We start from the raw sequence: 27,502 nt of genomic DNA on the forward strand, positions 1-27,502 counted from the left end.
AATGAGTAGATTGTGGGCGTTTCGTGGAAATGTTGAGGCTGTTCTTTTTTCCTCCCTCTGGAAAAGTTTCCTGCGTAGATATTTTTCGGATCCTTTTGGAGACACAAACACAAGAGGGCAGACTTCCTTTCCAATTTTATCCGTGCGTGTGTAAGTTTCGCAACATTATTCTGTTGTCCTTTTTGACAACATTTTTAGTCTATTAAAATAAATAAGTGATTTTATTCCTTCACAAGATTCATCATTGATATTTAGAGATTATTTAGGTGTCATAGAGCTTTTTGGGGGAGTGTTCATGAAATACATAGTGGGTTTTTTTCGGTGAGCACTTTCATGGCACACCCGACTCATCTTTGCTTACCCATGTCGTGGGACACGTGCATCTTTCGGTCTGTTGATAGAGGGCGCACTTTAAAATATTTTTAGGCGAATTTTGTGTGTTTCTTGTTTTTCTAATGCAACTAACGTAGACAAATTATACTACTGACATTCCTTAAGTTCTAAAAGGGAAAATACGATTAAAAGAAAATGTACGTTTGTATATAATTTAAAAAATTTAATGAAATTAAGTAATTATTCCAAGTGAAGTGGCTCATGATCATATATTTATTGACCAAACCAACCAATTACAGGAAAGGATACAAACAAAAATATATGAAATATTCATATAGCCTATATAAAAACAATCTGATATGTACAAAGATAAAAATTTAAAAAAAATCATCTTAGGAAAGAAAGTTAAAGCATACATTGAAGATTAAGTAAAATAAAATAGGGAACAGAACAGACCACCGTGAAGGGCTGAAAATGTATTTAAAATAAATTTTAAAAGCAGAAGCCTACATTAAATTATAAACAGAATAAACGATAAAAAGACAAGGGATTTGTTGGGCGCGATCGATCAATTGCGCTGCGCTATTGAAAGATCAATTGGTCGCGCAGCAATCGGTCGATCGCGCAACAATCAGTCGATCGCGCAATGATCATCTTTGCGCAATTGACCGATCACGCTACCAGTATTTTTTCCGTGATCAGCCGATTGTGCAGGAAAGGCTTTTCGCAATCTGCCAATAGTGCAGGAATGGGTTTGCGGGGTCGACCGATCATGCAGGAAAAGTTTTGCGCGATCAACCGATCGTGCAGGAAAATTTTTACGCGATCTACCGATCGTGCAGGAATGGGTTTGCGCGATCGGCCGAGCAATTTCTCAAAGCAATAAAATTCATTGCAAGACAAATTTTCAGTATCACCATAGTGATTTATATTGTGATGTCACACTTAAGTTAGCAACTACGATTGATTTGCAGTTACGATCAATCTTACATCTTTGTGAATTCGGCCCCTGAACATCGGCCGATCGGGCCAAACAATTCCTGCACAATCGGCCGATCGCACAAAACCATTCCTGCACAATTGGCCGATCGTGCAAAACCATTCCTGCACAATCGGCCGATCGCGCCGAGCCAATCCCGCACGATAGGTTGATCGCGCATGTCCGTTGCCGAATGTTGCGCGATCGACCAATTGTTGGGCGATCGCCCGATTGTTGCACGATCTACCGATTGTTGCGCGATCGACCGATTGCTGCGTGACCAATAGATATTTCAATAGCGCAGCGCGATCGGTCGATAGCGCAGGGCGGTCGGATGATCGCGCAGATTGACCGATAGCGCCAAATAGATTCATGCATGTTGTGAATATTTTTAGTTTTTTTAAACCTAGCTTTGCCTTGTGGAATTTGTTACATTTATTACTTGGTCTTGTATTTGGCATCAGTTCGACTGCTGCTGCAGGTAGTTATTAAAACAGAACTTATTTGGCTCTTCTCCATGACCTGTAAACTGCAAACTCAATGGTATAATTAAAAAAATTGACAACAATAAAAAATAAAAAGTTATTTTCACTGAAATCATTTCTAGGTCCATCTGAGACGTCAACATGCCGAGAGTGGTGTGCAGCAAAACCAGCGTGACGCCAAGACGTCCTTTTGAGAAGGAACGTCTTGACCAAGAATTGAAGCTGATCGGCGAGTATGGGCTGCGTAATAAACGTGAGGTTTGGCGTGTGAAGTACACCCTGGCCAAAATCAGAAAGGCTGCTCGTGATCTCCTCACACGTGAAGAGAAAGATCCTAAGAGGTTGTTTGAAGGTAAGACAGTTTGTGCCCTACCCCCTTCTGCCCTAAACCCCAAAGATTCTAAGAGGTTGTTTGAAGGATAAGACAGTTAGTGCCCTACCCCCTTCTCCCCTAAACCCAAAGATTCTAAGAGGTTGTTTGAAGGTAAGACAGTTGATGCCTACCCTCTTCTCCTCTAAACCCCAAAGATCCTAAGAGGTTGTGTGAAGGTAAGACAGTTGGAACCCTACTCCAAACCCCAAATATCCTAAAAGGCTGTTTTAGACAGTTGGTGCTATACCCCCTTCTCCTCTAAACCCCAACGATCCTAAGTCTAAGAGGTTGTTTGAAGGTAAGACAGTTAGAGCCCAACCCCTTCTACCCTGAACCCCAAAGACCCTAAGAGGTTGTTTGAAGATAAGATGGTTAGTGCCCTACCCCCTGCTCCCCTACACCCCTATCGCCACGCTAACCATGTCTACCTGCAATTGATGGTTAACTTTCTTAACTTGTCAATTACTAACTAATCCTATCTGTGATATCTTCACTGTGTAGGTAATGCATTGCTGCGTCGTCTGGTCCGCGTCGGAGTACTTGATGAGGGCAAAATGAAACTTGATTACGTCCTGGGTCTGCGAGTGGAAGACTTTCTTGAACGTCGTCTGCAAACGCAAGTGTTCAAGTCTGGTCTGGCCAAGAGCATTCATCACGCCCGCGTACTCATCCGACAGCGTCACATTCGGTTTGTAGTTTTCATTCTCGCATTTTAAATCAGAAAGTCTCGTGAATTTTTATGGAAGTATGAAAAACAATGAATTGTTTAGGTTTCCAATTTATAACTTTGTACACTTTTTCATTCCCTGGGTCTTCATAGCTCGCAAGTTGATTGATGACCTTAACCTTGATTATTCACCAAGATCACTGCAGCAGGGTTAAATCCTTAGCTGTATATCTTGTCATGGGTCTCTTGTTAACATCTTTACTGCAATGTGATATTCCTTGCAAGACCACTTGGGCATGGAAGGCCCAATGTCTTTGCACACTCCTTGTGAAGTTGAATGCAGTCCACACCCATCTGTTTCAGACAGTGATGATGAGGCCACTTGGGTTTTCAAATCCCTACGTCTCACCTCCCTTCTTTGACTGATCTATTTCTTGCATTCATTCAAGGCCAATGAGGTTGGATCACAGATCGAATCCTTATGTCTTGTCTTGCTTTGTCGGTTGGCTTCTAAGTTAAAAAGAAAACAGGTATGGAATTTTGGATCCATGTCATGAATCTACAAGTATTAAAAGCTTTTGCAAATATTTTGTGCAGATTTTCATTTCTGACACCATAGTGTACATCGATTCATTATGCTGCACGGTGAAAAGGGGGACTTGAAATCAACACTGAGCCCCAGACCTGAGACCAGTGTTTTTAATAATACAAATTTATACCGCGCTTAATACCGTGCTTAATCCTTGGGCCAGTAAAATTACGACCAGACAAGTCGGGCTGTGGTCTGGTATTTTTGTTATGTTATTTCTTCACTCACCTTATTTTTAGTGTCCTAAATAGTTGTTTTTTGTTGTTGTTTTTTTGCTTTTAATTCTGATGAGGTTGAAAGTTTTAGCCATAAGATAAACAAGATAAATTTTCTTAGCACTTGGTCAAATAGTTTAATTGGGACACTGTTATTTTGATTCTGGTCTTGTAAGAATTGTCTGGTCCAGTAAAAGTTTCAGCTACAAACCTTGCAGTCTGGTGGTTTTCAATCCAAATTCAAGATATGGGAAAATACTTTTGGAGTTGACAGAGATGTATAATTTAGCAGTATTGATGTCGTTGATTGAGTATTCTTTGTTTGATTTTGATCCATTATACAGCGTCCGTAAGCAGGTCGTCAACATCCCTTCCTTCATTGTTCGTCTGGATTCCCAGAAGCACATTGACTTCTCTACACGTTCTCCTCTCGGTGGTGGACGTCCTGGCCGTGTGAAGCGAAGGAACATGCGTAGAGCTCAAAGTGGTGGTGGTGGAGAAGAGGAGGAAGATGAGGATTAGATGCAATGCTGAGGAAGAGGAAGAACTCTCTGAGAAATAACATCTTCTCTTGACTCTAGACCATCTTGGATATTATGGCAATCTCAAGATGTACAATATCTTGTGATAACTTGAATATTATAGATCACAACTTTCACAGAATGAGAAATGACAGTCAATATAATCCTTCTGTTGAACTGTAGTATTTTGTTCCTTTCAATCATTGACCAACACCAAGGACTTCAATGTCAATCTCTTTTCAGTTAAGCATCTTAGAACTCAGATCTTCTTTGTCAGAAATAAAGTAAATTGCGTTCTTTATTCTGTTGTTATAATGTCACTGTCTTTGAAATGACAATGTTGTTGTAATGTCACTGTCTTTGAAATGACAATGTTGTTGTAATGTCACTGTCTTTGAAATGACAATGTTGTTGTAATGTCACTGTCTTTGAAATGACAATGTTGTTGTAATGTCACTGTCTTAAAATTGACATCATCTTTAAAGGACACTATCTTTGTATCAATAATGTCTTTGAATTGTCATTGTCATGTTCTTTCTTAAACATCCAATAAAGCAGCTTGACTCCTCAGGCAAATCAGAAAAGTAAAATGTTTTTTGTGTTGCCTTTTTATTGTTTGTGTCTATTTTTTTTATTAGTGACGGGGTTTGGAGATCATTGTGGAATCATGTAGAAATCAAATAATGACTGGTTTCAAATTAAACAAAAGCAATCCAATTTTACAATCTTGTATTCCAATTTGCCCTTCCCTCAACGAAAAAGATAAATAATGAAATAATTTTAAAGGCACTGGACGCTTGGTAGTTACTCAAAATAGTCGTTGGCCTAAAATCTTAATTGGTAACGAGCAATGGAGAGCCTGAAGCCTAACTGAGAGCACACTAACTTGTGCAAAAAGCGCATTTTTTTCTCTTGTAATATCTTGCAACTTTGGTGACCGTTTGAGTTAAACTTTTCACAGATTTGATATTTTAAGCATGTTTGGATACACCAAGTGAGAATACTGGTCTTTGAAAATTACCAAAGGTGTCCAGAGCCATTAACAATGTTTGACAGTAATTCTTTCTTTAAATGCACAGGACAATATTGATATTTTTCAAAGACTAGTCTTCTCAGTTGGTGTATCCCAACATGTGCACAAAATAAGAAAACTGTGAAAATTTGAACTCCTTTGGTCATCGAAGTTGCAAGTAATTAATGGGGGAAAAAACACCCTTGTCCCGCGAAGTTGTGTGCTTTCAGTTGTTGATGTTGGGACCTCAAAATCTAATTCTAAGGTCTCAAAATCAAATTTGTGGAAAATTACTTCCTACGTTATTCAGAGGGAGCCGTTACCCACAATGTTTTATACTATCGACAGCTTTTGTAAGTTTTTATGCTAACAACTATTTTGAGTAATTACCAATAGTGTCCACTGCCTTTAAGTCGAGGCACACCTAGTTTTGCATGGGGTGAATTTGCTATGTATGTACAAAGGGGTTTGAGTGAAAGAATCCGCTCCGAATTATTTATTCTGTTTGCTGCGGAATTCTGCACCCCATCCTGGAAGCACATAATTCCAAGGTAGAGCCATGAAAGAGGTGCATGGAGAGAAGATGGTTTTATGGATTGATGAATTGAAATGTTTACCAGAAATGTTGGACCCAAAAACATTGGTTCACTAAAAATCTAAAATGTGTTCAAAGCAATTATAACCTTAAAGGCAGTGGACACTATTGATAATTACTCCACATAATTATTTTAGCTTAAAAACTTACTTGGTAACGAGTAATGGAGAGCTGAGCTGTTGATAGTATGAAACATCTGAAATAATGCGTTTTCAAGAAAGAAGTAATTTTCCAAGAATTGGATTTTGAGACCTCAGAATTAGATTTTGAGATTGTAACCTCCACGACCAATTAAGCTCAAATTTTCACATGTTTGTCATTTTAGGCATATGTTGAGATACACAAAGTGAGAAGACTGGTCTTTACAATCACCATTAGTGTCCAGTGTCTTAAAGCATGGAGGTAGAAGCTTGAAGTAAAAAAACCCAGATGTATTGACATACCCCCCTCCCAATGAATAATGTACACGCCCCTAAAGGGTTCTTGTACCGACACCCCCAAAAATATCCGAACTATCTTACGTGCAGAAACCGCAGCCTTTGAAAACAACGGGTACCCGGCTATTCATGTTCTGAATGAACGGGGTGTGTGCATCGCGTACCAGTGTATTGTGGTTTAGCGTGCAAATTCAATCAAGTTGAGCTTCTAGTTTCAAGTTTTCTGGACACATCTTCACGAAGTGGGGAGTTTACACATTTTAGACTAAATATCACAAAAGTGTATAGGCCTACCAAAGTGTGACAAAATGCTTCTTAGATAGTGTATGTGTACTTCTTACTCCAGAAACATTTCAAATCAAAGGCGTTATTTACTTCAGTATCGGTGTCTGTAATTGTGAAATAAAAAGTCCGAGACTGAGGTTTTTCACACAGTGCAGTTGAGATTGTCGGCCGTCTACTTTGAACAAACTACCCGCCAGTGGTGGGCAAACAGGAATCGCCAAGTTCGTTAACAACAAACCCCGCCTCAAGATGATGCAAAGCATTAAATGTGTTGTTGTTGGTGATGGGTAAGTAACTTTTGTTTTCGGATTTGGATCGCTGGTAAACTTAGTCATGTTATTGAACAAATTGAATAAGATTTTGTTTACCTAGAAACCGGGGCGGGGGAGACTGTGCTGTCTGTTTGTTTAAGCATGCTGTAGTGTAAGTAAGTGTAATTTAATGTTTTGTCAATGTAATGTTTCGTCAATTGATTGTCATGGAACTTCGATTTTCAAATTAGTATTGAATAACTGAACTAATTTATAATTTTATAAATAAATCGGAAATCAAACATAATCTGTACAACAACACTGTAAACTTCTACACAAGTAACCATCAATGGTTGCTTTGCTTCTCTCTTTTTATTTCCAGTCCCCCAAATTACAATTCTTTTACTTTTTTAGTTTTAGTTTTATTCTTAAAAATTGACTCTTTTTAATAAACCAGCACTCCTTGATTGAATAGTTGTAGTGGGAAGATTTTAGTAGCATCATAGTTGCGATACATAACCCTCCTCCCGACGGCCGCACAGGGACCTCTGCTCTGGCCTGGCGGCCGTCGGGAGGAGGGATTCGTATCGCAACGTAGTAGCATCATAGCATTTGAATTCTTTGTTTGTTTTTGGCTCTTTTATAAAATGTAATAAAGTCTGATAGTGACTGATATTTGGTAATTGTAAACAAAAAATTGTCTGATAAAGTCACAATCATGTGCAGAGGAACTAGACCAAGTTACTGGGGTGCTGTACTCGTATTTTTATAAATTGATCATTTTTTTTATACTGAAAAATAATTTTAAAGGACTACAGGTTCCCAGTAACTGGGTCCAGTGTACTAATAAGTCCTATCCTAGAACTATTCCGCTAGAGGAACAAACCAGACAGCATGTGGTCATGGTAAAGTTTCTGTGTCCTGAAAAACAGTCGCTGCACATGACCAGTGGTTTTTCTGCTTATGTATCCGAGGAAGCCTCCTCTGATGAAAAATCAACTGCCTTCTTTTTTGGGGGGTGGGGGGGAGGTGGTTGATTTGTAGGGGTGTCATTTAGTTTTGACAAAGTGCAGTGAGGATATGTCCTGAACTTTCACAAAATCAGAATTTAGGTCCGTACGTAATTTCATCTATTTTCCTTGTATTTGGGGAGTAGCTATAGGCCCTATAAAGTTTGATTTATTATAATACAATTTTTATTCTAACTTTTTTCTTAACAATGGTGACAAAAGTACTTAGTAGGATAAACATTTATTTTAAAGAAATTAGTGATAAACTAAGGAAATTGTAGAATCATTTCTGCGAAGGCAATCTTCCCTTTTGATAATATTAGACGGTAAGACCTGTAATGATGTTTTATCTAAATCTTAATTCTTATTCGTGCTGATTGATTAGATTATGATTTTGACCAAAGAGTGTAGGTCGTATGCTGCTTCACTGTTCTTGTTGTTGTTGTTTTTTTACTCTCTCGGGCAGCAAATAATGACGTGATGTCCAAATTGCTGCATTAGTTTTATTTTTGGAAAGGTTTTCTATGATTGCCAAAAAAATATCACAATGTCATTGTCATTACAATGTCAACTGGACAGTCAGAAAGGTTCTGTAATCTCTAACTTAAAAGTTTGATTTTGGAGACCTGTTAAAGTGAATCCAACATAAAACTATTGTTTGTAACATTATGCCAGTATGCTGTATAAGTGCAGATCTCATGTGTTCAAAATCAACTGTCTTGTTTTTGAAACAACCACATTTTCATAATCATCAGTTCAATCAGAAATGACATTAGTATGGCTTTTTTAAAATCTACACATAGAAAGTCTGCACGGTCTGCTGCAGCAGTCTATATGGGTACACGGTCTGCTGCAGCAGTCTATATGGGTACACGGTCTGCTGCAGCAGTCTATATGGGTACACGGTCTGCTGCAGCAGTCTATATGGGTACACGGTCTGCTGCAGCAGTCTATATGGGTAAACACTCCCTCAAGGATTGATATTGGAATAAATTAACGTACGGTCTATAATTAAACGCACACCATAGAGAATAGGGCAGACATACAAGACCAACCATGAGTTGAGTGCAAGCAAATGAATGATCCTTGTTACAACAATTTCATACCTCCTGCATCTTATTAAAACCCGACACATCATGAACAAGTGAAGTCCCATGATTTTGTTACTGTCGTGAGTTCCTGTTGTTGTTTTTAATTTTTTTACGTTCTTGTTTTATTTATGTATTTTTTACAAAGGTGCATATATAAAAACAAGTCTTTTCATGTAAAAATAAAGACCGAATTTAAAAGGAGGTGCTTTAGCAGGAGGTGCTTTAGCAGGAGGTGCTTTAGCAGGAGGTGCTTTAGCAGGATGTGCTTTAGCAGGAGGTGCTTTAGCAGGAGGTGCTTTAGCAGGAGGTGCTTTAGCAGGAGGTGCTTTAGCAGGAGGTGCTTTAGCAGGAGGTGCTTTAGCAGGAGGTGCTTTAGTAGGAGGTGCTTTAGCAGGAGGTGCTTTAGCAGGAGGTGCTTTAGCAGGAGGTGCTTTAGCAGGAGGTGCTTTAGCAGGAGGTGCTTTAACAGGAGGTGCTTTAGCAGGAGGTGCTTTAGCAGGAGGTGCTTTAGCAGGAGGTGCTTTAGCTGTATCTGTTAGGAAGCTTGGTCAGAAAAGTGTGACCATACCTGGCTGGGCCCAATTTCATAGAGCTGCTTACTCAGAAAATATTGCTTAACGATGTTCTGCTTCATAGGCTTATAGCAAAAAGGAGCAGGATACCTACCAGTACCAGTCACAAGTGGTACTTGTGGCACATGTGGTGTGGTGATACTTTGGGTGGTAACCTTATTCTGGTAGGCATAACTTTGTTGTACGCATTATTTTGTGTGCTTTAAAAGCAGCTCTATGAAATTGCCTCAGATTTTGCTAGCCATTGTATACTGGTACATTGTACAATGTACATGATCTAGAAGCGTCAAAACACCCACTGGGTTGTAAACTCAGTAGGGTGCATGAATCAGCACCTTGGAGCGTGTCACTCGGAGTCTTCTATGGTTGAGGGCAACACCTATGAACTAAGATCATGGGTGAATGTAGATCACCAAGTATTTCTCCTTTTCTTGTGTTACTGCAGGTTGCCAATGCCTACTGTCTTTCCATGACAGTTTCCTGTTACTACACTATCTGTCATATTTTGCTTCAGGCCAATTTTGTTTTAGGTGTTCAAGTCTGAAGCTTGTTAAGACAGTCAGTACATGATGCATACATTTTATGGTCTGTGAACAATAATCTGATATTGAATATGGGAAAAATTTTCTGGGTAATCGGTAAATAGTCCTAATGGTAAAAATCCCATCAATTGGACATGTATTCTAAAGTTGGCATGGAAGGCTATACTGTTATAAATAATTGTACAATACATGTATGTGATGCTTAAAAGATATTCTTTAAACATCTGATTTAGAAAAGCAAACTGCCTACCAGCCAAAAGGACCTATGGTATAAAATATGAAGAAAAAAATGGTTAAGGCCGTTAGGGCATTAACTATTTTGTGCAATAGGCCTATTTGATTTATTTGGTTCGTTAGTCACTACCCACTGATGTAAGAAAAGGGGAGCTCTGTGTGTACATTTTGATTTATTATCTTTGTCCACCAGCTATCAAAATACTTGGTTGATTCTTAGATACATGATGTAGAATGACATCAATCAAAACAAGCGCATTAAGAAAACACCCTTGTCAGATGAGGATTCCTGGTGTAACTATTTTAACTGATTACTGATATCTGATATGGATTTTCATAGAGATAGACTGTGAGAGTCCAAGGCATTTGGGATCTGGTCTGACATGCCAGGCATACAGGGTGTATGCATCAACAAACCAGCTAAAAGTAAACAATACCAGCAAAATAGCTGTGCTGGATTTCTGTCGCAGATTCTTTGTCAAATTACTGTCAAAGAATGTGATAAATGACAATTTTTTAGCCAGATGTATTTTTGATTGGTTATTATTTATGCCTTCAAAAGGTCATGGCGCTAGAAATGGATATATTAAATTGCATTTTGTGCCCTTTAATTAAGTTCAATGTGTGCAAACATTATTTTATACAAAATTCAGAACAAACTATGTAAGCATATTTGATTTAAAGCCATTGGACCCTTTCGGTACAGAAAAAAAAAAAAAAGTTCACAGATTTACAAATAATTTACAGGGTTTACAGAAGGTAATGGTGAAAGACTTCTCTTGAAATATTAGTCCATGAAATGCTTTACTTTTTGAGAAAACGGTAAAACAATATAAATTCTCGTTAACGAGAATTACGGATTTGTTATAAACACATGTCATGACACAGCGAAACGCGCGAAAACAGGAGTGGGTTTTCCCGTTATTTTCTCCCGACTCCGATGTCCGATTGAGCCTAAATTTCCACAGGATTGTTATTGTATATATAAGTTGTGATACACGAAGTGTGGGACTTGGACAATACTGTTTACCGAAAGGGTCCAATGGCTTTAACAACAACAAAATATGGAAACAGAGATACCAACATACACGATTTGGGCGTAGCAAATACGATTTCGAGCCGTGACTACGACGCTACGATAATACTCAATTAAACACGCTAAACAAGCCGCCCAATATAATTTTATTAAATCGTACAATACATGCAAACAACGAATGAACTTATTAGTGGAAATAAAAATTAAGAAAAATATCAAAACAATTGTAACAGAAAAGAAAAAAACACTTTTAATTTTAGAACGCAGTGTTGAATAATAGCGGCGAATTCACTCGAACAATTCACTCGAACAATGTACGTGTCTCGACGTAATGATTGTTGCGTGCCCTCCCCCGCTGGCTGGCCGGCTGAGTGTGCATTTTTTACGCTAGTGCATTGCTGCAAGATCGTACCCATTGATCTCTATTACACGATGGGGAATAGTGCACACGTGCGTGGGGAATGAGGTTGTGTGTGAGCTAACGTGTCACAGTAACCTCATTCCTCATGTATCCACTGTTATTGTGCCCACGCTGGCTAGCTGTACATGTACTTCATCGAAGCTTGGCAAAAAAAGTACGAAATAATGGCGACAAAAAAAAGAGACCTTCTGAACAAAAATACCTTCAACTGAGTGACCTGTGAGGTCTAAGCTAGACAGTTTCCATGTTTTCCTACCAGTAATTGTAGCGCCGATGTCCAGACAATGCCCAAAATACAGACACGTATTTTTTGCCCAAAATCCGGACACGTTTTTTTTTTTTGGTTTTTTTTCTCTCTCTCTCCGAATATCTTGTTGTTGCATTTCTGATCATTAAAACAAAAACATTTAAGTAAGGCCACCCTTTTTTATGTTACATTTAAGTAAGGCCACCCTTTTTTATGTTACATTTATTTTTGAAACAAAGTCAGAAGATGAGGGAAATCAGGGTTTTTTCAAGTTTTTTTTCACTGGCCGTTATAAACATTTGTAGCTGTTCTGTTGATGCATACAGGTAATTGTTATTTCACAACAATACCTGAAAATGAGCTAATTAGCATTGTAGAGAGTAATAGAAAGATCGGTTTAGGGAGCCCAAGCTCCGCTCGCCCTTAACATTTGGGAGATGCTACTCTTTTTTTAAATTCAATGTTGGCATCTCTGTGGAAAAAATACTTTTAAAAAAGAAATGTGATATCAGATAATGATGCCATAATGTAGGCTCATTGATCATGAAATACATAAATATGCATATTTCAACAAAGGCTTCTTTCACACTAGCTACCATAACGTCAAACTTCTATTAAAAAAATATCCCCCTATGCGCATGAGGGAGCTCAGAAATAGCAGAAGAGACACGCTGGTGCCCTATGAAAGTGTTCACGCTCCGTTACCGGCTTGCTGGAAGGGATGGGGGGGGGGGGGCTGTTTAAGAAGTTGTCCTTCCTTCTGAAGAATACGACGAGGACAATATGCAATGAGATTATGTCTCCATGATAAGTGCCTCCAGGGGCTTATGTTTTCATGACCTTACAGTAATTCATAATTCAGGAATTATAGTGTACGTAAATCATTAATGAAATTACGCTCCACATAAAACATTATGAACATGATGACGGGGGTACATAGCTTAAGGCATGTACCTGCAATCCTGTATGCATTACAAACATGGTTGTACAATGTAGATCTTTTCTACTTTATTGTACATTATTCTACGTATCATTGTATGTACGTGTTTGTAATGAATTGAAATGTTCAGTGTACAGTAGGCCTATTCATGGTGTCCCAAAGCACAAGGTACAAAGTCAGCGGTGTTCAATTCATGTCTGTTGTATTTTGAACATCAATGTTTACACAGTGATAATTGATTTTTTACCTTGAACTTTTAATGAAATCATTCCACCACCGTGCTTGCATGTATTGGAATGTTGGGACCCATGAAGCAGATTTAATGTACATTTGATTCCTGTGAAACTTTGTAGACTTTTGATTTGTATAGCGTGTAAGGTTACCAATGTCAGAGTACCACATTCCAAGTCTTTTACCTCAGAGATAAATAAATTCATCACAACTGATAATATTTGTCATGCAGCTTAGGGATGTTCTAACCATGTGTGTGTAATGCCAACAGCCTTAATGCCAGCTGGGACGGGTTTAATGTTCAATATTTCACATTGCCATTTTTATGCAAATGACAACCTTTACCTGCAAATGTTTTTTTCCTAGAAGCAGATTATACTCCATCCGATAGGGGGAGGATCTTCATATCATTTTATACTCCATCCGATAGGGGGAGGATCTTCATATCATTTTGTACATACCTGGTATAATGTTTACATTTTGTACAGTACATGCTAACTTGTTCATACCAAACAGCATGTACACTAGAGTCTCATATGTATGCACAGTGTACTCCATATGTACATGCACAGTGTACTCCATGGCTCAGTCAAGGAAAAATACTTCCCGCTTGGGCATGATGTCTTTAGGGGCAGTGTTGTAGGTCAGTCCCTCATCACTGGGAGATGTCTTCATGCTCCATTACACCAAGAAGCTGTACAAACCCTCGCCAGCCCCCCCCCCCCCCCCCCCCCCCCCCCCCACCTCCCGAAGACAGCACAAAGACAGTTAGCGGTGTGCAATTAGGGGAATGCATCGTGATTGCAGCCTTATTAATAATCAGTATTGACTGAGAACACTGTGTTTTGTGGAGCAGTAAATTAAGAGAAGAAAATAGAGAGCTGCCCTGGGCATTGTGGTTGGGAAAAGGGAAATGGCTAAGGAATAACCCGCAGTAAAAACACTTACTAAATATTTAAATTACCTGAATACATACATGTACAAGTACTGAAATGACATGGCGTCATTTCTCATCAAAATTGTCAAACTCTCAATTTCATTTTGGACTATGTAAACTGTTAATATTTGTACTTTATGTACATTTGATACACACTCAACTAAATGAATATTACATACAATGTACATGTAGGTTTACATATAAACATAGGCCTATAGATGTAGATTTTGTTCTGTTTTCATTACCATTATTTTGTGATACTGTTTTTTATACTTTGACTGTGGATCTTTTTCATGAGTAAAATACATTAACCCAATTTACCTGACTTCTCTTATCAACTGATGAACGATAAATCCTGGTTGTGCAATTGAGGAAACCCCAATGGAGGACTGTTTGTGTTTTACTGGTCAGGGCAGTGATGATATTTGACTCAGTAGTTGTATTAGACATCAGTGCAAGGGGTCTGTAGGTCATCCTTGAGGGTACCCCACCCCTTTTAAAAAAAAGTATGATGTCGCTTTTTTCCCTCATTTTTATCAGAATTTGTTTTGTGTTTGAATGTATGAGAAGGGCGGTCTACTTACACAGTATGAGTAATACATTGCAAAAAGCTTGTAATGTAAAACATGTTGGCATAGATGTACTGTACTGTGCTGGAGAGTTGAATATGTACCTAATTGTAATCATTAACACAGGGTGTTAGAAAACCACAACTGGGTCGAAAGATGAATTAAATTAATAAATAACTGAACCATATACTCACCGCTAATTGTTCTCACATTGAAAGTTGTGAATCAAATGGCCTTGAATAGTGCTGTAGTGTGTAATGCACCATGTGTATTTTAAACACATGCCAATATTAATTTACATGTAGGATGTATTTGTAGCTGTACTGTATACGGCGTCAACACATTTGTCCATTTTTAATAAAAAAACTTCTGCACACAGACATCTCACCAAACACAACGTTGGTTTTCTGCATTTTGTGATATAGAATTGTACGGATATGCTAATAATCTGCACCCATTTATCTTTGTGTAGGAAAACTACCCCACCTGCTTATTAATGACCGAGGTCTGGAAAGTACATTGAATATTTATGGTGAAGAGTTCTCTTTCGGATTTTGTTTTACTTTTGGGATATTGTGGAGTATGGATCAAAATTGTTGAAATGTTGACAAAGCATGCTGAATTGATATGAGGTCCTTACTGTGCAATCTAGAGCATCCTAAATGGTTTTAACTTGTTTATTAAAAAGGATCAGATCACCTATTGGCTGCAATTCCTGTGTGGTGCATTTAGGAGATGTACACAAACAGTTTATGCCCAAGGCTAAAAGATACTTTGTATGTAAATGTAAATACATGTTTTTAATATGATGTACACACAGTGTCATAACATGGGTTGTGCAAGCTGGTGAAATGCTGATCTTAATATTAATAATAAAAAATATCTGCTCAAGGCCCCTTTAATTATTTTAAAGAAGACATACAAAATTAAAAGGTAATCTTTATTGAATGAACGTGTATGGTGCATTATCATGATTGAACAGTAAGGTACAGTTTTTAGTCCTTGGCCCAAACTAAACCAACCCTTTCACACTTTGCCCATTAATGTCATGCAATGTACAGTACTTCACCCTGGTGCTACACTTCCACTTGCTTCAAATTACACAGCTGAGATTGATCAGCATGACTGTTTTTGTAAACAAAGTTGTTTCACTTTCATAGGTTTGTTTACAGTTTGAAGTAAACTAAAGCAGCCCACTCGGTGAGTAATAGTTCATAGCTGGCTGCTTGAGTGTGAGGGTGAGGCTTTGTTTGGGTGTGGTTAAGCATAGCAGGCTGCTTTGTTTGGGTGTGGTTGACCAATTACTCCATGGTCAAGGACAAATTTATCTCACCTTATAATTAACAATAGACCTGAATCATGGTGCAGATTAGTTTCCTGTGTTATTGTAATAGTGGATACTGATTCACTCAATTTAAGGACCAGATTATTTTTACATTCAGCCTCGGTATGGGAGGAGAATATGACGGCTGATTATTGAAACTTCATGATGTACAGTCAGGCCTCAAAATATCCAAAGGCACCCACAGCAATTGATGAGTGCCTTGTGCTCTTGCTGTGGTGCCATTTGCAAAGTTCCAGTGTAGAAGTGCCCCTTATTAAAGGATACATGTATGCTGTGGACCTTCAAGAGTGAGGTTCAAGGCCAGTACAGTTACACTTTGTCTGATTGGTCTGGTAAATCTGGAGCTGCTTATCTCAACAATTTTGTCCAATCCATGTTTCATAAGGTCCATGGATCTACCGTTTGTCCACTATTAGTCTGTATTAGTCCTCTGTTTGTCTGTTTCTCATGTTGTTAGTCTGCTTTGTGTTAACTATTTGTCCACTGTCTGTCCTCTGTTTGACCATTGTTTGACCGTTGTTTGACCGTTGTTTGACCGTTGTTCATCAACTGTAGGTTGAAATAAGTTGTTTTTCTAACACTCAGTAGCTGTTCAAAATAGTGCACACAGCTGGATGCAATCTGAACTTGTAATTGACTTAGGATAATTGAGTAGGATACCAGTCAAAAATTGTACATTATGACATGGTACTTTGGCTGGTAACCTTCAGTATCGGACATTTCTTTGTACATGTATGAGTACTCCAATGTCAATCAATTAATTGTTTCCACCTGTCATATAAACATGTATCAAATGATTGTTTACAGTAATTATACAAAATTGCACTGCTGGGCACTGTTGTTATATGAAATAATCTGTGTAGATTTAGGAGGAAAATAAAACAAATGGTTGGCACTTGCGTACATGTTAGGGTGGAAAACGTAATTTAAAAAACAAATGCAATGAAGATTCAAACAATTTTGTACCTGGGCCCAATTACAATCAGCAGAGAATTATGCTATACACCTTTCTGCTTAGCAAAATTGAGTAGGATAAGTCAAAAATTGTACATTATGACATGGTACTTTGGCTGGTAACCTTATTCTGGTAGGCATAATTTTGTTGTGCTTGGCTACTTTTTGGTCCTTCAGCAGCTCTATGAACTTGGGATCTGATGTTACTGGAGAAACTGAAATGGTGTTCAAAACGAATCAGTTAGAATAGATTCCGGCAACATGTACACACATATCAAATATTACTTCTGGGAATTTTCTTTTCTGCAGACTGCATCAACAAAAATACTCCGACATGACTCATTTGTGGTGTCCCTTTTCGCCATCTGTGTTTAGAGTTACATTAAATGAACATTTAGGTTGTGTTGGATGGCTTGAGGTGATTTCTGGCGTTATGTGTTGTGGTTCTGTCCAGGGACTAGTGTCATTCACTGTTAGTTTCTGATGGACTTTGCGTTTGAGGATGAAAGATGAACTGTGTGGCGTTTGATAATGTATGCATCGGGGTATTCTCATGTGACTAAATTCAGAAGACATTGCACACCAGTTGGTGTCATTGATAGAACTCAGTTTACATGTCGAATCTATGAAAGAGCAAACATTTAAAGGCAAAACATTCATCAAGCAGGCAGCCACCATACAAAAGGGCGCCATGGTCTCTCATTTTGCTCACCAGGGGTGTCAGTGCATACAAGTGGGGTGCAGTTTGAAAATCAATGGAACGGTCCATCAGTTTGGACTCTAGATCTGTAGACAGTTTGTTAGTTAAAAAAAACCTTCATTATATTTACATATTGTACTGTAGATTATTATCTGTCTGTCTGCGTATGGTCTGTACTTGACTAAACTCAACACTGTCCAATGATCCTTACTAAGGCCTCTTCGTACTCTCATTATCACATACTTGGCTTGTACCCTTGCTCCATTTCTACCTCCATGCTTGCTCTGTGCTCTATACTCTGTGGTAGTTCAGCTGGGTGATGTTTGGCAGTGATAAGGAGTACTGATTAGAAAGTAGAAGACACTGATAAAGTACTGTAACACTCCTGCGTGGTCAATTTAAAGGTAGAATTGGTAATCTGAACAAAACTGGTTCCCAATCTTAGCTCATTGATTATATAAAAGTTCTCACCAGTATTGATCCAAAGAAATATGTTTGGCTGAAATACATCACTAGCCTGGTCAACACATGGGGACCACCCAAATCACTGATGCTTGTTTAGAAAAAAAGGCATTGCAACCATACCTTTTCATGTGTTGATCATGCACAAAATCTGTGATTAGTGAATTTAGTTCTTAGTAGATTTTCAAGGGGAAAATAGCCAGGTTAAAAATTTACAGTCTTGTACAACTTGGACCCCTCAAATTTGGATAAATTAGATAAATCCTTGACAGAACGGTACCAAGATTGAAGCTAACGTACAGGTTTAACATGCATACATTACGTACAAAAAGTCTTTTGGGGAGCAAACAAACAAAACAAGTGGGGTTTTTAAAGGTTGGCTTAAAAAAAAAGAACAAGGGTGGGGACAATCAGCTATTTTGTGTTTTACTTGGCCCAATTAGATTTTTTTTTTACTACAGTTTTTAATTATACACAATATGTAAACAATTCCAGGACTTTGGTCTGTCTTTCAATGACAGACTTGTCTTTCACCCCACATGTGAAGATCATTTGAAGTGGGTACAAATGTAGAGGCTGGTTTTTCTAATGGATTTTGGGGTGAATGTTAGAGAGGAAGTGGGTATGTTTGGGTTTTGAGTGTGTCATGCACTGTGGTTGTGAAAAGACAAGAAGCTGAAGTGGGTCATAGTATTAACCTTCATGTGTTGCACAATTCCATGAAAGATCCCTCATGAAGTTATCATGCTACTCACTATAGATGAACCACAGGGTTCTCCCAAGATGCACAAGTTAGTGTATTGGGCAAACATTGCATGCCGCCGTGCACAAATTGTAGCCGATACACAAAACTTTTTGTTTTGTTTTTTGCATCGGATTAATTTGTTTTATCATCAGATCAAATTCACTTGTGAAAGATCATTTGTACATGTAGATGTTCCAGATCACACAGTATGGCCTTTTAAACCAGAGATTTTAACCTCATTTCAATTCAACATGCTTGGCCAAACTTCCAATAGTAGGTATCAAAGTGCCTCAAAGTTTAAAAATAAAAAATGACAGGGACTCGAATCTATACAGAGCTTACAAGAAAATCCATCAAAAGAGTATTGGAAGCCTTCAATGCACATTGACACATGTACAGTACGTCTTTATAATGGACAGTGCACATAAATGTAAAATGCATCAGCACTGCTCCTTGAATGTACGTATCAGTTCAAGACCTTTGTTTGAGGCTACAGTCTGTCTTGAAACCACCAAGATGCCGGCATTATTGACATTCATACAAAGGAAGAGAATAATTTCCTACATGTATGTCGTTTGCACTCTTCCATTATTAAGAGATTCCCAGTCAATATGTCATAAATTCTCCTTCGCTCTGAACGACTGTCCGTACTAAAACCAAGAAAGTCACTGAACCTAACAAATTATGTGTGACTTCTCCACGTGTTACATCATTAGGAAACTGGCATCTCGTCTTAAGATTTCACAAGTAATTACTGCCAAGTCATATAAAAAAAACAAGTTCCCATATGACTTTGATAAGAAGTAATAAATGGCTTTTGACTGTGTTTCGTGTCATCCTACTCTGTTGAATCAATGACAAGTGTCTAGTTCCTGCCTCCCATGTTTTATTACCTTTCCAGACTAGAAGCTTTGCCATTAGTGAGCTCCAAATGGATGATGACCCGTGCTGGGAATAATGATCTGATTTCAGCTGGAATGGATTTTCATGTCAATGCGTTGTTGACAATTTCAGGATTCCTTGCAGTCTGTAAGTGTTTCCTTCCTTTACCCTACTTTACATGTAAGATGGAGGAAGGAACAAGGCCCAATTCCAGAAAGCTGTTTTAATGGTAGACAATTCTGCTTTGAGTGGGGTACCAGTCACAGCATTGGTAACTGTATGGTATTTTGGCTGGTAACCTAGTGCTGCTAAGCAATATTTCTGTGTGCTTAGCAAGTTTTTTTGGTGCTTTACAGGCTTTATGAAATTGGACCAAGTATGTCCATAAGCATCATGATCAATCAGGGGTACACAATTAACGATTTGATTGTATAGTACAGCAATATCCTACACAAATGTATCTGTTGCTGCTCAAAAGTCATCCTTTGCTAACTAAAGTTGTTAGCATTCAGTGTGCACATAACTTGGTTATTCAACATATCTCGCCAGGTAATTGCTGGACAAAACCACTGCTGCTGGGAAATTTTGAAAGCACGATTGATGCTAAACAAGAACCTGTCAGTCAGTTACACTGTAACAAGAACAACAAAACATTGTACACAAAATAGTTTTTGGGATATTTTTTTTTTAAAGGTTTTATAAATTTTTGAACAACCTTTTAAAACCCAGATGTTAGAGTGTTGAATAATTGATTGAATGTTGTAAACCATTTTAGTATTCTCTTTTTGTCTGATCAATTGTTTTTCTGTGCTAGCATTCTTAATGAAGATACCAATGTAAGAATGTAGTGGAAGCATAGAATGTTTCAGGGCATATTAATTTACAGTCTTGTGCAAATACTTTGTGTTTTGTTCTGTACACCTACAAGTACAAAAATACTGCCTGAATTAATAACCATGGATTTTGAATAACGAATGCATTTGATGAATGTTGATTGAGCTTCCTGATTAGTTGCTTTATATTGAACGTCTTCTTGATCTTATAAGCAGACATGTGGTAGACATACATTAAAGGCAGGGGACACTATTGGTAATTACTCAAAATATTTATTAGCATAAAACCTTTCTTGGTGACGAATAATGGGGAGAGGTTGATGGTATAAAACATTGTGAGAAACGGCTCCCTCTGAGGTGCCATAGTTTTTGAGAAAGAAGTAATTTTCCACGAATTTGATTTCGAGACCTCCGGTTTAGAACTTGAGGTCTCAAAAGCAACCATCTAAATGCACACAACTTCGTGTGACAAGGGTGTTTTTTTCTTTCATTATTATCTTGCAACTTCGATGACCGATTGAGGTCAAATTTTCACAGGTTTCTTATTTTAAGCATGTTGAGATACACGAACTGTGAAGGCTAGTCTTTGACAATTACCAATAGTGTCCACTGCCTTTAATGCAGTGTGTGGACAACACACAGCGCAGGTAAAGTACAAGTGTGCCCAACAACATGACATGTGGCTAACATGTGGCTTTGTGTTCGCTGCAGTTAACAAAATTGAACTCATATTTCCTGAACAATAGGTTATAATTGTGTGTACTTTTTAAGAACTTAAAAGCAGAAGACATTACTACAGGTCAGGACTTACATTTTACACAGCCACAGGATCGAGGCCAGTAGTTTTAGGGTCGGGCCAGTAGTTTTAGGGTCGGGCCAGTAGTTTTAGGGTCGGGCCAGTAAGCTAATGACTGGACAAGTCTGGCAGTCTCGTGTTTAAAAAAAAAAGCTTTGTGTAATATTGTGTTCAAATGTTGACTTTGAGTCTGATGGAATTCCATTCATGAATAGAATTTCTTTTGATGAGGCCCTACCTGTACATGTACATGAAGTATTACATGTAATACTCATAAAGACAAATGGCAAAAATCTAAAAATATGTCTGCAAACAAAAACAGTTAAATGTTGTACAATGCCTGTGGTCTTGTGGATTTTCTCCCCAAATTTGAGCCCTGCCTGAAGTAAGTATGCACTTAGTGTGTTGACATAATTGAGTCAGACAAGTCAACTCACATTGCAAACCTGTCAAATAAGTCACATTTATCTCCAAAATAACTAGTCCTTCAAGCTCATTGAATAGTGATTGATGTATTGACTGAGCTTAAGAAGTTCACTGAAATGTCACAAGTAGGAATGAGAACAACCATAAAACCAATCCACTGTTTCCCAAACTCTCTTAACCTTGTCAATGACCCCATGACAACCAAAAACAAACTCTGTGTAATATTTTAGGCACTCTTAAAAACCCTCCATTCAGTAAATCATGATTTCATTCAGAAAGAATGTGCAGTATACTGTCGGCTTATTCAAGATATTGTCTCTAATAAGAAGGCTTATTCAAGATATTGTCTCGAATAAGAAGGCTTATTCAAGATATTGTCTCTTCTGGGATTTTGTTGTTGCCACATTCTGATGGTTGAAAGATTCTGTCTAGCAAAATATTTACAGGCCCAGTATACTTTGTTTTTGAAAGGGCAAGAGCACCAGCGGTATTTTTTTTCCTGAGGTAACTTAACAGGGCACCTTATGAGAACATTGTTAATTTCTTTTTGAGCATTTCAAGGGCACCAAGGCAATGACCAAAGGCATGGGAGCATTTGGGGCAATCACCTTTGTTGCCTCTGTGAAGTATCAGGCTTGTGTTTAGATTAGACTTGTTTTATGCAGACTGAATGTTTATATTGAGTAGCAAATGGTGATTTTTGAGGGCAACCAATTTATGTTGCATTTTTGACTGCATTGTATTGAATTGGAAATTGTTGACTGCATTGTAAATAGCTGTGATGCGGTGGGCAGCTAACTCTTTAATCCTCATGGTGGTGAAATTGCCTGAATCTCAAGGGGTCTTAGACTGAATCATGCAAACATTACTTGATTCATGCTTGGTTTATTCTCAACCACTGTGTTTGAAATACAGTATTAGAATTCAGAATGATTAAGCACAACAGGTTCTATATACTGAACTGCTTTGGGGAGAAAAATCAATGCAGAAATGCCAAGGGTTCTGATGTGTTTTGACAGGATCTAAAGATTTGGCATTCAAAGTGTTTACAATTTATTCATAGTGCGCCTGTTTTCAAGGCACTCCATGGTTTCAGTCAAATTGTATAAATGTTATAAAAGTATGACAAATGTGGCGTAATGTGATGATTTGTGACAATGTTGTCATTTTGCAGTACATGTGCTGTATGTGCTTCCCTGGTTGGATCCACAGTACAGTTACACTGATTAAATTTCACTTGCAGTTTGCGGAGAGCGTTGTGATCTAGTCTTGCAATACTAAATTCAATATCATGTTCATGTTTAAATAGACATGAGGTTGGGTTACAGTACAATGTGGAAGTAAAAGTTGTTCCTTCATACAGTACTGAGTACATACATCATAACTTAATATTCAAGGCAGGGGTGTTACATGTACCATAGCTCTAATATATGTTTCACTGTAGGGGAAAGGGGGTATGGATTCAAAATTAGATTAGGAAGACTGGAACGAACATTTGAGAGAGAGATAGAGAGAGAGAGGGGGGGGGGGTCATACTCTGTGTGCACAGTATCCCCTTGACACGCATCTCAGACATGCACCTGTGACAACCTTTCTAATGAGAATGTATCCAGTGACATTGGACTTGACATAGTGGCTACAGTTTCTACTAGACATGTAGGTTATTGCCAAGATGATTTAAGATCTAGTAAAGACAAGAATATCATTGTTGTAGCCTTTTTCTTCATAAGAAACTTTTTCATAGTGAAGTCATTGTACTATGTGTAAATGATACATTGTACAGTTCATGGAAGTACATACTTGATACTTCACAAGGCAGAATGCAACCCAAGGTAATTACCTCCATGCCCCTGGTCATTCATTGCCTTGGTGTCCTTAAAATGATCTTAAAATGAGGAAAAGCTGCCTTGCCCTAAATAACCTTACCAGAACAAAGTATTAGATCTGGAAATATACACACCCAATCTTGTAGGTCCATCCGTTTCTGTCTGGGTTTTTTTTGCATAGTTTTCTGTGTGATGATTTGTTTGTATGATCAAAATAGTAATGCATTTTTTTCTCTTTAAAAGGGAGTTTTTCAGACAGTCTGGTTTTCCAGAATGATTCGTAGATTTACAAACTGTAAGCTTTTGGATTAGCAAATGATTCAATTCCAGTATGTTTTTCTTGGCCATTACACAATCCATGGAGCCACAAACTATACCATGTATGTAGACCATAGTGGTTTTATGGTGAGGTCCTTTGATCTGATAGTTCCTAGCAGCCAAAGGCACACAATGTGATGTTATTATCTGATCTTGGACTGAGAACTATTTCTAAGATCACTCAGTGTGATAACGAGGGCTGCACTTTTGGCATCTTGTAGCTTTTTCATCCTCATCAGAACCGGAGGGCTTGTGTAAATATTTTCTTCTTTGAAGATTTGTAGATAGTGAGGGAAATAGAAGTCTGTGTTGTCTGGGGTAACTAATGGAAAAGAGATGTGGGATTTATTCTTCAATAAAAACTCAATTCTAAATGAAATTGCAAGTTCCTACCATCCTGGAGAAATCAATGGTATCCCAAGCAAGATCATGGGACAGTCTTATCATGATTCTTATTGAAAGCACATTCAGAGCTTTTAATTATTTTGTAAGTTTTCATCTTAAGTATATTTATTAGGGTCAACCTAGAGTCGCTTCTAATCTATTTGGTTGGGCGCGACTCTGGTGCGCCGGTCTGAAACGGGTGTTGCAGTTTGATCATGTTGAGCAAGACGCAGTCATTGTAGAAGGGGGATGCACAGTTGCCTGCTGGCTGCTGCCCTTGTACCCAATAGACACAGGATAGTTTGTCACAGTTTGTGTATTTTTATTGATATTATTTCTGATTGTGATTTTGACTTTTTCTCTCCCCCAGGGCTGTTGGTAAGACATGTCTTCTCATCAGCTATACAACCAATGCTTTCCCTGGAGAATACATCCCAACAGTGTAAGTTATTAAATCTTAAAGTAACCGCAAACTTCTTATTTGGAAAGAGTCGTTCGATTTCAACTCTTGTTTTGTAAAAGCCTGATATTCTTTGTCAAGAATCTTAACTTTGTCGTATGACATTGCAAGTCTACGTGTATGCACTGACATACATTGAACTAGACTGACATATATTGAACTAGACAGCCAGGCTTTTTGTCAAGCCTTTTCCCTTAAAGGAGTAAGGAACACAAAGGAGCTTCCCTTAAAGGAGTAAGGAACACAAAGGAGCAACAGTAAGGTGCCCAATTTACCAAAAGTTCAACAAGCAGGACATCCAAGTTGTTCACTTTCAATTCTTGACCAATTTAGCTGTTTGGTCCAAAAGGTGTCTGGATGCCCATTTGGCTAATGTTTCGTGAGTTCATGGGTGCCACTACCTGCCTGTCAGGTAACCAAATCTTCAAAAAAGGTTTTGAAATAAACAACATTTCATTGCAATAAATTGCCCTGCCCTTTTTTATTTAACTGCTGATGCATAACAAATGCCATTTTTGGCAGCTCAATCAGCAGTCCAGTGCTGGACTGCTGATTGAGCTGCTCATTCTCCTGAAGACAATCACAGTGTACTGTGCAAAACGTCGAGAACACAAAGTTCTGCTCTTTTCAGAACCAGCAAGCCTTCCTAATAAGTGGTTCTACCTCCATGGTTTAACCAAGGTGTACCTGCAAGATAGTTTACTTTATATTACCATTGATGTATCCATTTTGTCAGTCCGTTTGCAACATCGTTATTCTTGTTGCATCTCATATAGCCTTTATACAGGCCATGTATATCAGATTAAAGAAGACCTTAATAGTCTCAGACCCTGATTTCTCACTCTTCTCCTCCTGAATCCTCCCATGGCTTCAATCTTCATCCAGCCAGACGTCTTCAATGACTCCTTCAACACCTACATGCACATGTAGATCAGTTTTGACAGGTTTCCCTTTATACATTAATGAAAGCCTCTGTATGATTTGCACATTATGTGAGTGAGCACATTAATGCATACATGTAGTTCCTAAGGCTGAATCTGAAATCTGGTCATAACTCTTGACAGACATATTAGTTTTGTTTCTTTTATGCTGTCTAGTTTTATTTGCCATTTCAAAAACTAAAAGTATGATAAGTTGGTTTGGTTTGATCAATATTTGTTGTGTATTTTCTTTTAATGTCCACAGTTTTGATAACTACTCGGCCAACGTGATGGTCGACGGGAAACCAGTGAACTTAGGATTATGGGATACAGCGGGACAAGAAGACTACGATCGACTCAGGCCGCTTTCATATCCACAGACAGTAAGTTCATCAACGTTGTTTTGATTCTAAGTAAACACATTTAATATTTACAGGTTTGTTGAATTGTTGAGTGCTCTATATCACACCAATGCCTGGTTTGTAAGTCACCGATATCAAGTAAGACAACTGTGAAATTAAACTGCACAATGTACTACTCTGATGGCGTCATTATCAACCTAAAACATGTCTCAAAAAGTTTATCTTTGTCCAAGTGTTTTGAGTTTTGATAAAGTCACCATTGCCCTGAAATATGATGTTTTGCTTCACATTTTACATGACATTACCCAGCCCTGCACATGTGTCATTTCCTCGCTGATAGTTCCTTTATTATAACCCTTCAGAATTAATTGGTTTGACAGACGATTTGTATGGCTGCTTTTCGTCTCCATATAGAATGAAACTTAATTCCAACTCAGGAAGCCAGTTTTAGCGCATCTCTGTAGAGTAATGAATATCTTGAATGTAATGAAATGTAAATGAGTAATTGTACGTATGTGAGTGTAACTATTAACCAAAGATGAAATATAAATCGCTTACAACTCTCGTAGGTACGCAGGAGCAATGAACTCTTCTGCCTTGGAGGTCTTTTTCACTCACTCATCCTAGTGTGTTCTAGACGCCTTTACATTATTAAAAGAAATGTACTCCTTTGAGCCGATTGATTGTTTTCATCCCATATAAATATAAATATACAATTAAACTAATCTGGGGAAAAAATTCACATCAAAAGGTGGTTGCATTTTTCAAATATCACTGAAAATCTTGAGCGATTATGTCCACGCAGGAATAGTAATTTGTGGTTGGAGTACACAATCTGAGAAAAGTTACTGTCATTAAAGCTTCTCAGATCCAAATCTTGGGGTATAACAAATTATATCTTTTTCCACATAATTAAAAAAGAAAGCTGCTATACTTCTAACTATATTAATTTTTATTGCCATTAATTTTAAGAGTGATTTAAAACATTTGAAGATGTTCTACATACTAGCTAATAATTATTTTCTTTTTCTTGATTTTTCCAGGATATATTTCTCATCTGCTTCTCAGTAGTCAGTCCAGTTTCTTTTGAAAATGTCCGAGCAAAGGTGAGGATTTATTCTTTGTTCAAAGAAAATAAATCTTGGAAAAATTCACAGTATTTTTATTTGAATGTGTTTTGTATGCAGACTGGTGTAAATAGGACTAGGCATGGAAGGGTAACAAAGGGGTGGGAGTGCTAGGTAAAAAGATTGGGGCCTGGAAGAAGAAATTGGTGTTGATGACCCATTCATTCTTCTTGCGAATGCAATCTGAATTTTTGACGTCACCAATAAGCAATGAATAATTCGCACTGTGTTCAACCCCAGCGAAGCATTTGCTGCGTCAACATCTATGTGATTTCAAAACCCACTTGCATTCCCATTCGCAAGAAATATGAAGCGCCTTTCAGAGATTTAAACGAAAGGAAATATTTCATAACAGTTTTAAATGAATGAACAGCTTGTTTGAAATGCTAC

At 38.0% G+C, this 27,502-nt stretch overlaps 2 protein-coding genes across 2 annotated transcripts in view; both read left to right on the forward strand.

Annotated features, from left to right (window-relative positions):
* The first annotated feature begins 66 nt into the window (after window positions 1-66).
* LOC117292711 (40S ribosomal protein S9) lies at window positions 67-4,752 on the forward strand. The gene is made up of 4 exons (XM_033774854.1): window positions 67-150; window positions 1,920-2,149; window positions 2,672-2,858; window positions 3,986-4,752. Exons 2-4 carry the CDS (start codon window positions 1,939-1,941, stop codon window positions 4,161-4,163), a joined length of 576 nt encoding a protein of 191 aa, XP_033630745.1. The 5' UTR covers window positions 67-150; window positions 1,920-1,938; the 3' UTR covers window positions 4,164-4,752.
* A 1,631-nt stretch (window positions 4,753-6,383) lies between these two features.
* LOC117292109 (ras-related C3 botulinum toxin substrate 1-like) overlaps window positions 6,384-27,502 on the forward strand; it is a 34,026-nt gene continuing 12,907 nt past the window's right edge. The window contains exons 1-4 of the mRNA XM_033774030.1: window positions 6,384-6,778; window positions 24,614-24,685; window positions 25,889-26,006; window positions 27,029-27,091. Coding sequence (XP_033629921.1) covers window positions 6,741-6,778; window positions 24,614-24,685; window positions 25,889-26,006; window positions 27,029-27,091 — 291 coding nt within the window. The 5' untranslated portion in view covers window positions 6,384-6,740. The remainder of the gene's footprint in view (window positions 6,779-24,613; window positions 24,686-25,888; window positions 26,007-27,028; window positions 27,092-27,502) is intronic.

This window comes from Asterias rubens, chromosome 7 (genome assembly GCF_902459465.1).
Source record: "Asterias rubens chromosome 7, eAstRub1.3, whole genome shotgun sequence".
Lineage (NCBI taxonomy): Eukaryota > Metazoa > Echinodermata > Asteroidea > Forcipulatida > Asteriidae > Asterias > Asterias rubens.

Coding starts and splice junctions, on each gene's coding strand:
- LOC117292711 (XM_033774854.1), top strand. CDS start 1,939: ATGCCGAGAGTGGTGTGCAGCAAAACCAGCGTGACGCCAAGACGTCCT. Junction 2,150..2,671: donor TCCTAAGAGGTTGTTTGAAG/GTAAGACAGTTT, acceptor TTCACTGTGTAG/GTAATGCATTGCTGCGTCGT. Junction 2,859..3,985: donor ATCCGACAGCGTCACATTCG/GTTTGTAGTTTT, acceptor TCCATTATACAG/CGTCCGTAAGCAGGTCGTCA.